Source organism: Coregonus lavaretus (genome assembly GCF_964263955.1).
Source record: "Coregonus lavaretus genome assembly, chromosome: 20".
Classification (NCBI taxonomy): Eukaryota; Metazoa; Chordata; class Actinopteri; order Salmoniformes; family Salmonidae; genus Coregonus; species Coregonus lavaretus.
Genome location: NC_140007.1, coordinates 27458335 through 27470944, shown reverse-complemented (window position 1 = coordinate 27470944; position 12610 = coordinate 27458335). Strand labels below are relative to the sequence as shown.

The window sequence follows — 12610 nt, the reverse complement described above, 5'->3', positions numbered from 1 at the left end:
CTGCTAGAGCGTCTCTCTCTTGCGTTTTATCAGCTCTGTTAATAAAGTAGCTTACAAATTCACTTCTCTGCTGCTTCCCTAACTCTGATCTGACCAGGTCTATACGGAAATGGTTGAGTTGTCCTCGGGTCCGTTCAGAACTGGTCTCTCCCTCTCTTTCTCTCTCCTCTTTCTCTCCTTCTCGCGCTCCTCTTTATCTTGCCTTCTCTCCTCTTGCTTTCTCTCTCTTCATCTCTTCTCTCTCGACTTCTCTTTCTTTCTTCTCTTTCTCTCTACTCTTTCGCTCCTCTATTTTCTCTCGCTCTCGCTCTCCTTCTCCCCTTACCCTCTCCTTTCTCTCCTTTTCTTTCTCCTAGCTCTACTTCTTTCTCTCTCCTATTTCTCTCTCATCCCTCTCTCTCTTCTCTCGTTCTCTTTCCTCTCTTTTGCTCGTTCTTTCTCTCTTTCTTTGCGCGCTCTTTTCTCTTTCTCCTTCCTCTCTCACTCCTTCTCTTTCTCTCGCTCTTTCTCTCTACTTCTCCCCTTTCTCTCGCCCTCTCCCCCTTTATCCTTTCTATCCTTTTCTCCTCTTTCTCTCGGCTCTCTTCTTTCCTCTCTCCTCTTCTCTCTCCTTCTTTCTTTGTCTCCTCTATCTCCTTCTCTTTATCTCTTTCTCTCTCATTCCTCTTTCTCCTCTTTTTCTCTCCTCTCTTGCCTTCTCATTCTTTCTCCTCTCTCCTTTCTTTTTCTCTCTCCTTTCTCTCTCCTTCCTATTTCCTCTCTTCTCTCTCTCGCCTTCTCCCTCTCTCTCTCCTTCTTTCGTTCTTTCTCCTCTCTCTCACCCTGCAGCTCAGTCCTCTGCCATGTCGATCCAGGCATGAGGCTAATGAATAAATGTGGAGACATTTGTGGTAAACAGCTCGATTTTTCTGGTCTCCGCCGGCTGTCTGTCACCTCACCGCTGTGCCAACCAAACAAAAAGGCACTGTGAAATACTATCCAGAAAGCACAGCAGACGATTGCTGGTTAACTCTGGAAAATGACCACATGCTAGCCTGGCTGCGGCGGCGGTCCTTCTGACAATGCCATGCTAGATGGGCTACTCGGTGTCCCGTTCTGGCCTGATGTCAGCCAACCAGCAGTAGTAAAACAAGATTCTATCTTAGAGTAAAGCTGGTCCACCTCTAGTTCTGAACAGTGTGGCTGTATATTGTCTCCATTGTGGATAAATCCTTAAATATGACAATAGATTAAATCAAATGTGGGCGGCAGCGGCACAGCTCAATAGGTACAGTGGGGGAAAAAAAGTATTTAGTCAGCCACCAATTGTGCAAGTTCTCCCACTTAAAAAGATGAGAGAGGCCTGTAATTTTCATCATAGGTACACGTCAACTATGACAGACAAAATTAGAATTTTTTTTCCAGAAAGTCACATTGTAGGATTTTTTATGAATTTATTTGCAAATTATGGTGGAAAATAAGTATTTGGTCAATAACAAAAGTTTCTCAATAATTTGTTATATATCCTTTGTTGGCAATGACACAGGTCAAACGTTTTCTGTAAGTCTTCACAAGGTTTTCACACACTGTTGCTGGTATTTTGGCCCATTCCTCCATGCAGATCTCCTCTAGAGCAGTCATGTTTTGGGGCTGTCGCTGGGCAACACAGACTTTCAACTCCCTCCAAAGATTTTCTATGGGGTTGAGATCTGGAGACTGGCTAGGCCACTCCAGGACCTTGAAATGCTTCTTACGAAGCCACTCCTTCGTTGCCCGGGCGGTGTGTTTGGGATCATTGTCATGCTGAAAGACCCAGCCACGTTTCATCTTCAATGCCCTTGCTGATGGAAGGAGGTTTTCACTCAAAATCTCACGATACATGGCCCCATTCATTCTTTCCTTTACACAGATCAGTCGTCCTGGTCCCTTTGCAGAAAAACGGCCCCAAAGCATGATGTTTCCACCCCCATGCTTCACAGTAGGTATGGTGTTCTTTGGATGCAACTCAGCATTCTTTGTCCTCCAAACACGACGAGTTGAGTTTTTACCAAAAAGTTCTATTTTGGTTTCATCTGACCATATGACATTCTCCCAATCCTCTTCTGGATCATCCAAATGCACTCTAGCAAACTTCAGACGGGCCTGGACATGTACTGGCTTAAGCAGGGGGACACGTCTGGTACTGCAGGATTTGAGTCCCTGGCGGCGTAGTGTGTTACTGATGGTAGGCTTTGTTACTTTGGTCCCAGCTCTCTGCAGGTCATTCACTAGGTCCCCCTGTGTGGTTCTGGGATTTTTGCTCACCGTTCTTGTGATCATTTTGACCCCACGGGGTGAGATCTTGCGTGGAACCCCAGATCGAGGGAGATTATCAGTGGTCTTGTATGTCTTCCATTTCCTAATAATTGCTCCCACAGTTGATTTCTTCAAACCAAGCTGCTTACCTATTGCAGATTCAGTCTTCCCAGCCTGGTGCAGGTCTACAATTTTGTTTCTGGTGTCCTTTGACAGCTCTTTGGTCTTGGCCATAGTGGAGTTTGGAGTGTGACTGTTTGAGGTTGTGGACAGGTGTCTTTTATACTGATAACAAGTTCAAACAAGTGCCATTAATACAGGTAACGAGTGGAGGACAGAGGAGCCTCTTAAAGAAGTTACAGGTCTGTGAGAGCCAGAAATATTGCTTGTTTGTAGGTGACCAAATACTTATTTTCCACCATAATTTGCAAATAAATTCATAAAAAATCCTACAATGTGATTTTCTGGATTTTTTTCCCCTCAATTTATCTGTCATAGTGGACGTGTACCTATGATGAAAATTACAGGCCTCTCTCATCTTTTTAAGTGGGAGAACTTGCACAATTGGTGGCTGACTAAATACTTTTTTTCCCCACTGTAGCTACTAGCTAGCATATAATACGAACCAGCTGCCTGGTTGTGGTTAGTCAGCTCCCAAAGTATTTTGGTTTTATCACCTACGTTTCCTTCAATCTGCTGTTCAGTGAAGACTATTGGCAAATGATAGACACAAACATTAAATGTATTCTACCACAGCTGCTGTTAATGGCAGGCAAACTTGGTTTAGCAGGAATTCGATCTGTCCGTGTGTGAAACAGGCAACATTTGTTTTACTGTTGCGTAATACATTTTCTGACAAGGGTGGTAAAAGCAATTTTTTGCTAATGAAGTGTGCAGGAGTTTCTAGAAAACATCAGGCAAGACAGGATTGTCCTGCCATGAAGCTGATTCACATTTTGTGATGGGGATCAATACAGTTGCATATTGGGGTATTATCTTTGACAATATATTGTATCGTTTTGACTATCACTATCATTTTTGCGCTAGTTGGCTGTACTGGCACCAAAACTCCAGTATTTTTCCTTCCATAGCTTGTTTCTCATCATATTAAATAGAGCCAATTTGTTTTCAGCACTTTCTTATTTCCATGACTGATCAAAACTCGTTTTCTCATGTTGTCTCTTGTCTGTGTGCAGCAGACATATGGTGAGCAATATGTTTGGAACATCGAATCGCAATACATATAGAATCGTGATAATCGCAATACGTGTATCGGCACCCAAGTATCGTGATAATATCGTATCGTGAGGTCCCTGACAATTCCCCACCCTATTCACATTCAGAAAAGGCTTTTAGCTTTTAATTGCTATTTATTTACAAGGCTAACTTGTAGCAGTTAGTCTCTGTCTGGTACATTTTGTATGATTTATTTGTTTCGTCATTGAAACAAAAATACATTCTAGTTTAGTTTCAATTTATTTACTAGTGTGTAGTAGAGCTGTCCCCGACAATTTATTTTACTGATCTTGGTCGACCTAGAGTCGTCTGTTCTTTCGACCAATCGATTGGTCTACATTTTTAAACGTATTCTTCCCTATATAGACACACACCCTATGTGTTGTTAATAAAATCAACTATATATAGGCTACTGAGCTTGTCTGCACACTGTGATTTAAATAATGAAGACCAACAAATTACTCGGGAGCCAGAGATCAAGATAGCCTAACCAGAAGAAGAGAAAAAACAAATCTGACCCGCTTCCTCCCGCTGCTGCTGGCCTTCGCAGACTCTGCTGTTACGCTCCTGAAGTTTCCACTAGGTAATAGGCTACACCAGGGGTCGGCAACCTTTTTCCATTTGGAGTGCCAATTTATCTTACCATTTCTACCGATCTGCGTGCCAGTTATAATTTTCATATGCACATTTTCGTGGAACAGATTAATTTAATTTATAATAAAGTATTCGTATCTCAATCCTTATCGTGTGGTTAATCAAAATTCAAAAAGTTACTTCTATTGTCATTTCAAACTATGTAAAAATAGCCTACATAAAGCCAACAAATAAAAACATTGCAGCCTGCAGGTAAAGAATATCTTTATAAAAATAAATATCCTATAAATCACATTGGCTACACATGGCCTGAAACATAGAACTTGAAACATTGTATCAACTATTAACTTGGGTCTGGCCTGAAGCTGGTGCTAGCAAACTTGTATAAAATATTCTGGGCCCTCAGTTTCCTGCACCAGACAGACACAGCTGTAGGCTATTTGCGCAAGGGATAAGAAGTAATCAGGTAGGCCTATTTTTATGACGTTTCCACCGGATCACAGCATGACATTTTTTTCCCCTTTCACGCAGAGTGGACTGTAATTATATATTGAATGCATTAACAGAAATGACGGTAACCAAACAAACATTGTAGATTAGAAATGATGGGAATTAAGGGTAAATGTACTACTAGTGATGCTGGTGTGCCAGCCCCGCGGCCTCCGCATTGGATTAGTCCACTGAGACAGGCGTGAATCAGACGGGTGTCTCGTGTGCCATAAAAAAAAAAAAAGAGAAAATATATATGTTTGCGACTGCTTGACTAAAAAAATATTGTTCGACCAACAGCCAATCGACCAGTTGACTAAATGGAGTCAGCCCCAGCCCTTGTTTAGCCTCGGTCTCGTACATTTCTAATTTGATTTGATTTATCTATTGCTTTGTGCATCATCTTCTAGTGCAGGGGTATCAACTCATTCCATGGAGGGCCTAGTGTCGGCTGTTTTAAGACCTAGACATCCAGGTGAGGGCAGTTCCTTATTAATTAGTGACCTTAATTCATCAATCAAGTACAAGGGAGGAGGAAAAACCCGCGGACACTCGGCCCTCTGTGGAATGAGTTTGACACGTTTTATTGGCATGTAAATTGACTGGTTTGTCAGATTTAGTTTGAGAAACAGCATGGCTCAGATTACACTCTGCAGCACTTGTGGCGCTAATGGTTTTCTCCTTGGAAGATTATAAACCTACATTCTAGAGTCTCTCATAGCTAGCTGCTGTTTGTGTGAAGAAAACTATCAGCAAGTGATAGAAACTCACTTATCGACCACTGTTGTCAGTAGATCTGAGGCTCCTGTGTGAGGCAATCAGGCTAGCTGTGTTCTTCCTTCTCTCTCTCCCACCCCTCCTCTTCTCACCCGTCTCCCCCTCGCCTCCCTCTCTCCCCCAGTCATCCTGACAGATGAGGAGGTGCAGAGGAAGAAGGACCTGATCCAGAAGCGGAAGGAGGAGGAGGCGGCGCGGGAGGCCCTGAGACCCAGGCTGAATGACGAGCAGAGCCAGGTCATCGCCTCATTGGTGGAGGCCCACCACAAGACCTATGACGACTCCTACTCTGACTTCTCACGCTTCAGGGTCAGTACTGCTCAAACTAGCCGAGCCGCTCACATTCTCACTTTTTTTGCAATATTGCTTTTATATACAAAATCACAGATATGCATGACGTTAATGTAATGTTTTACAATTCTCACTTAAAGTGATTATGGGTCTGTTTTATCAATCACTTCTATGTGCACTTTCCAAGACAAATCAAAATATGTTCTTGTGTTATGTTAGTTGTATGTGTTGTGTGTTTGCAGCCCCCGGTGCGAGAGGGTCCAGTAACACGCAGTGCCAGTCGTGCAGCTTCCCTTCACTCTCTGTCAGATGCCTCCTCAGACTCCTTCAACCACTCACCAGGTGAGGGACGCATGCACATATAGGACTCGTACACACAGTATACATGCACCACAATCACATTTTCCATTAACAAGATGTGTTGGCATAAAAAGTCTCAAGTGTCTCCTTAAAGTGATGAGGTAGAACCAAAGGCCATAACTTGGCTGTGGAAAAATTCACAATCACACACCACTCTGAGGTTTGTTATGAAGCTGCCGTGTACCATACATTTGCTTTTATAAAATGCCTGCCTGGGTGTCTTTTGAAAAAGCACTCTAACATATTGTCCAGATGTACCAAGGTTCTTTAACAACACGCCTGTCCCTGCCTTACTCCTACACTACATAATCGCATAATGGGCTGCAGCTTTCCCTACATACTCTTGGAACTGCAGTAATCACTGAGGAAGAGGAATGGCCTTTTGTACCTTGCATTGTAAACCTGTTGCTTCTTTTAGCAACCATTTATTGCCATTCTTACATATCTCCCTTATTCACATTCCCCATGAACTCTTATATTTCCTCTCTCTGTGTCTGTCTCTGTGTCTGTCTCTGTGTCTGTGTCTGTCTCTGTCTCTCTGTGTGTGTGTGTCTCTCTCTCTGTGTGTGTGTGTGTCTCTCTCTCTGTGTGTGTGTGTGTGTGTCTCTCTCGCTCTCTGTGTGTGTAGAGTCTGTGGACAGCAAGCTGATGAACTTCAGCAGTCTGTTGATGATGTACCAGGACAGTGCAGGCAGCCCAGACTCCAGTGAGGACGACGGCTCCAAACTCTCCATGCTGCCCCACCTGGCTGACCTGGTCAGCTACAGCATCCAGAAGGTCATCGGCTTCGCTAAGATGATTCCTGGCTTCAGGTGGGACTCTAGCATATCATGTGCCTACTAAAGGTGTAGGGTGAAGTTGCCCTTAGATTCTGGTCTTGGGTCAGTTTTGCGTTTCCCCCCTCTGTTAAAGGTTAGGATTGGAAGGGGAAGCTGATCCTAGATCTGTACATAGTGGAAACTTCCCCCCCGAATCCTTAATATAGTACATTAAAGGGATTGTGTAGGATCTACACACATGATTGCTCCACCATATATCGTTAATTAGGCCATCACACAACAACATTTCAATCTGAGATTTTGTCTTAGTCAGGCTCCTACTGTCCATTAATAGTTATTTATGTTGGTGGTCAACTTCGGTAATTGCATAGCTACATGCTTTGGTACAGTGTGTTATTATGTGTGTAAGGCATTTAATAAAGACTTCCTGGAATACACTGGAACAGAGTGGGTGCAACACGAGTTCAATTAAGGTTCCTGATCCATCCGCTCCCCAGATGCACAGTGCATTCAGAAAATATTCATACCCCTTTACTTATTCCACTTTTTGTTGTTACAGCCTGAATTCAAAATGGATTAAGTATTTTTTTTTCTCTCACCCATCTACACACAATACCCCATAATGACAAAGTGAAAATATGTTTTTAGAAATGTTTAGCACATTTATTGAAAATGAAATACAGATATCTAATTTACATTAGTATTGACACCCCTAAGTCAATACTTTGTAGAAGCACCCTTTTCCGCTATTACAGCTGTGAGTCTTTCTGGGTAAGTCTCTAAGAGCTTTCCACACCTGGATTGTGCAACATTTGCCCATTTTATTATTTTCAAAATTCTTCAAGCTCTGTCAAATTGGTTGTGGATCATTGCTAGATAACCATTTTCAGGTCTTGCTATAGATTTTCAAGTCAAAACATTCTCGGCTACTCAGGAACATTCACTGTCTTATTGGTGAGAAACTCCAGTGTAGGTTTGGCCTTGTGTTTTAGGTTATTGTCCTGCTGAAAGGAGAATTCATCTCCCAGTATCTGGTGGAAAGCAGACTGAACCACGTTTTCTTCTAGGACTTTGCCTGTGCTTAGCTCCATTCCGTTTATTTTTTTCCTTCTTAAAAACACTCCCCAGTCCTTAACGATTACAAGCATGCCCATAACATCATGCAGCCACAACTATGCTTGAAATTATGGAGAGTGGTACTCAGTGATTGTTGTATTGGATTTGCCCTAAACATAACACTTTGTATTCAGGACAAAAAGTTAATTGCTTTGCCACATTTCTTGCAGTATTACTTTAGTGCCTTGTTGCAAACAGGATGCATGTTTTGGAATATTTGTATTCTGTACAGGCTTCCTTCTTTTCATTCTGTCAATTAGGTTAGTATTGTGGGGTAACTACAATGTTGTTGATCCATCCTCAGTTTTCTCTTATCCCAGCTATTCAACTTTGTAACTGTTTTAAAGTCACTATTGGCCTCATGGCGAAATCCCTGAGCGGTTTCCTTCTCCAGCAACCGAGTTAGAAAGGACGCCTGTATCTTTGTAGTGACTTGGTGTATTGATACACCATCCAAAGTGGAAATATAATTAGCATTATAATAAAAATCCCCATCAAAATCTGTCTAAGCTAGAGTTGTGTATTTTTGCCTGGGCTGCGTCTCAATCCACCACATGCGGTGGAAGGTGGCCAAGCTACAGCGGTGTTTGTCAGACCATGAGACGTCCCGAAAATCAGTCTTCTCATGAAAACTTCTGTAGCATCCGAACGGTTTGGCCTACGTGTCACGAACACAATGGTGTTCTCCGTTTTGCTCAATGACCCCCACAAGCGTAACGGGACTCGTCTGAAGTCGGCACCGCCAATCTCCCAACTTCTGTCTGTAGCGTCCAAACAGTTTGGGATACACACTAAAGACCCCTCTATGGAAAGGTGAGACTTTCACGAAGACGTACACTACCGTTCAAAAGTTTGGGGTCACTTAGAAATGTCCTTGTTTTCTAAAGCAATTTTTTTGTCCATTTTAAAATAACATAAAATTGATCAGAAATACAGTGTAGACATTGTTGTAAATGGCTATTGTAGCTGGAAACGGGTGATTTTTAATGGAATAGCTACATAGATGTACAGAGGCCCATTATCAGCAACCATCAGTCCTGTGTTCCAATGGCACGTTGTGTTTGCTAATCCAGGTTTATCATTTAAAAAGGCTAATTGATCATTAGAAAACCCTTTTGCAATTATGTTTGTTTGTTGTGCTGATTTAAAGAAGCAATAAAACTGGCCTTGAGACTAGTTGAGTATATGGAGCATCAGCAATTGTGGGTTCGATTACAGGCTCAAAATGGCCAGAAACAAATAACTTTCAGTCAGTCTATTCTTGTTCTGAGAAATTAAGGCTATTCTGTGCAAGAAATTGCAGATCTCGTACAACGCTGTGTACTACTCCCTTCACAGAACAGCGCAAACTGTCTCTAACCAGAATAGAAAGAGGAGTGGGAGGCCCCGGTGCACAACTGAGCAAGAGGACAAATACATTAGTGTCTAGTTTGAGAAACAGACGCCTCACAGGTCCTCAACTGGCAGCTTCATTAAATAGTACCCGCAAAACACCAGTCTCAACGTCAACAGTGAAGAGGCGACTCTGGGATGCTGACCTTCTAGGCAGAGTTACAAAGAAAAAGCCACATCTCAGGCTGGCCAATAAAAATAAAATATTAAGATGGGCAAAAGAACACAGACACTGGACAGAGGAAGATTGGGAAAAAAAGTGTTATGGACAGACGAGGTGTTCGGATCACAAAGAAGAACATTTGTGAGACGCAGACCAAATGAAAAGATGCTGGAGGAGTGCTTGATGCCATCTGTCAAGCATGGTGGAGGCAATGTGATGGTCTGGGGGTGCTTTGGTGGTGGTAAAGTGGGAGATTTGTACAGGGTAAAAGGGATCTTGAAGAAGGAAGGCTATCACTCCATTTTGCAACGCCATGCCATACCCTGTGGACGGCGCTTGATTGGAGCCAATGTCGTCCTACAACAGGACAATGACCCAAAGCACAGCTCCAAACTACGCATTAACTATTTAGGGAAGAAGCAGTCAGCTGGTATTCTGTCTATAATGGAGTGGCCAGCACAGTTACCGGATCTCAACCCTATTGAGCTGTTGTGGGAGCAGCTTGACCGTATGGTACGTAATAAGTGCCCATCAAGCCAATCCAACTTGTGGGAGGTGCTTCAGGAAGCATGGGGTGAAATCTCTTCAGATTACCTCAACAAATTGACAACTAGAATGCCAAAGGCTGTAATTGCTGCAAATGGAGGATTCTTTGACGAAAGCAAAGTTTGAAGGACACAATTATTATTTCCATCCTTGTCAGTGACTACATTTCCTATGCATTTTGCTATATTTTCTATTCAAACTAATTTCATGTATGTTTTCATGGAAAACAAGGACATTTCTAAGTGACCCCAAACTTTTCAATGGTAGTTTTGCTCTAGGATGCCCACAATCCTCGCAAGACTCGTCTGAAGGTGGCCTGGTACCTGTAAAAAATAATAATTTGAACTATATATTGAAGTAGTTTAGTGCTTATTTTTTTTGTTAAATATGGGTCAATGTTTAAAAAATAATAATTCCTTTCTTAGATAAGAAAGCTATAGGACAGACACTTTAAAACACACTTCCTTTTGATTAATTTTTTTACTTTCTGTTTTTCTGTATATGAATCTGTTTTTCAATGCGTTTCTATGGGCTAATGGCAGTATGGACAAATTCAATGTTTCATCAAAAAACGACATATATACTGTACCAGTCAAAAGTTTGGACACCTACTCATTCCAGGGTTTTTCTTTTCTTTTTAGTATTTTCTACATTGTAGAATAATAGTGAAGACATCAAACTATGAAATAACACATATGGAATCATGTGATCACCAAAAAAGTGTTAAAAACCAATCAAAATAGATTTGATATTCCTCAAATAGCCACCGTTTGCCTTGATGACATCTTTGCACACTCTTGGCATTCACTCAACCAGCTTCATGAGGTAGTCATCTGGAATGCATTTCAATTAACAGGTGCTAATTTGTGGAAATTCTTTCCTTAATGCGTTTGAGCCAATCAGTTGTGTTTTGACAAGGTAGGGGGTGTATACAGAATATAGCCCTATTTGGTAAAAGACCAAGTCCATATTATGGCAAGAACAGCTCAAATATGCAAATAGAAACGACAGTCCATCATTACTTTAAGACATGAAGGTCAGTCAATACGGAACATTTCAAAAACTTTGAACGATTCTTGAAGTGCAGTCGCAAAACCCATCAAGCGCTATGATGAAACTGGCTCTCATGCGGACCGCCACAGGAATGGAAGACCCAGAGTTACCTCTGCTGCAGAGGATAAGTTCATTAGAGTTACTAGCCTCAAATAAGTGCTTCATGGAGTTCAACTAACACACATCTCAACATCAACTGTTCAGAGGGTACTGTGTGAATCAAGCCTTTATGGTCAAGTTGCTGCAAAGAAACCACTACTAAAGGACACCAATAAGAAGAAGAGACCTGCTTGGGCCAAGAAACACGAGCAATGGACATTAGACCAGTGGAAATGTGTCCTTTGGTCTGGAGTCCAAATTGGAGATTTTTGGTTCCAACCGCCGTGTCTTTGTGAGGCGCGGTGTGGGTGAACGGATGATCTCCGCATGTGTATTTCCCACCGTAAAGCATGGAGGAGGTGTTATGGTGTGGGGGTGCTTTGCTGGGGACACAGTCTGTGATTTATTTAGAATTCAAGGCACACTTAACCAGCATAGCTACCACAGTATTCTGCATCCCGTCTGGTTTTGGCTTAGTGGGACTATCATTTGTTTTTCAACAGGACAATGACCCAACACAACTCCAGGCTGTGTAAGGGTTATTTTACCAAGAAGGAGAGTGATTGAGTGTTGCGTCAAATGACTTGGCCTCCACAATCCCCCGACCTCAACCCAATTGAGATGGTTTGGGATGAGTCGGACCGCAGAGTGAAGCAAAAGCAGCCAACAAGTGCTCAGCATACAGATGATGTCGGAAGTTTACATGCTCTTAGGTTGGAGTCATTAAAACTCGTTTTTCAACCACTCCACAAATTTCTTGTTAACAAACTATAGTTTTGGCAAGTCGGTTAGGACATCTACTTTGTGCATGACACAAGTAATTTTTCCAAAAATTGTTTACAGACAGATTATTTCACTTATAATTCACTGTATCACAATTCCCGTGGGTCAGAAGTTTACACACACTAAGTTGACTGTGCCTTTTAAACAGCTTGGAAAATTCCAGAAAATGATGTAATGGCTTTAGAAGCTTCTGATAGGCTAATTGACATCATTTGAGTCAATTGGAGGTGTACCTGTGGATGTATTTCAAGGCCTACCTTCAAACTTAGTGCCTCTCTGCTTGACATCGTGGGAAAATCAAAAGAAATCAGGCAAGACCTCAGAAAAAGAATTGTAGACCTCCACAAGTCTGGTTCATCCTTGGGAGCAATTTCCAAACGCCTGAAGGTACCACGTTCATCTCTACAAACAATAGTACCTAAGTATAAACACCATGGGACCATGCAGCCGTCATACCGCTCAGGAAGGAGAAGCTTTCTGTCTCCTAGAGATGAACGTACTTTGGTGCAAAAAGTGCAAATCAATCCCAGAACAACAGCAAAGGACCTTGTGAAGATGCTGCAGGAAACGGGTACAAAAGTATCTATATCCACAGTAAAACGAGTCCTATATCGACATAACCTGAAAGACCGCTCAGCAAGGAAGAAGCCACTGCTCC

At 42.2% G+C, this 12610-nt stretch overlaps 1 protein-coding gene across 4 annotated transcripts in view; it reads left to right on the top strand.

Moving 5' to 3' along the window:
- LOC311147482 (vitamin D3 receptor A) overlaps positions 1-12610 on the top strand; it is a 95160-nt gene that overhangs the window by 61406 nt on the left and 21144 nt on the right. For all 4 annotated transcript variants that reach the window (XM_084184206.1, XM_084184208.1, XM_084184207.1 and 1 more), the window contains 3 exons: positions 5495-5679; positions 5904-6003; positions 6650-6833. In XM_084184206.1, coding sequence (XP_084040332.1) covers positions 5495-5679; positions 5904-6003; positions 6650-6833 — 469 coding nt within the window. The remainder of the gene's footprint in view (positions 1-5494; positions 5680-5903; positions 6004-6649; positions 6834-12610) is intronic.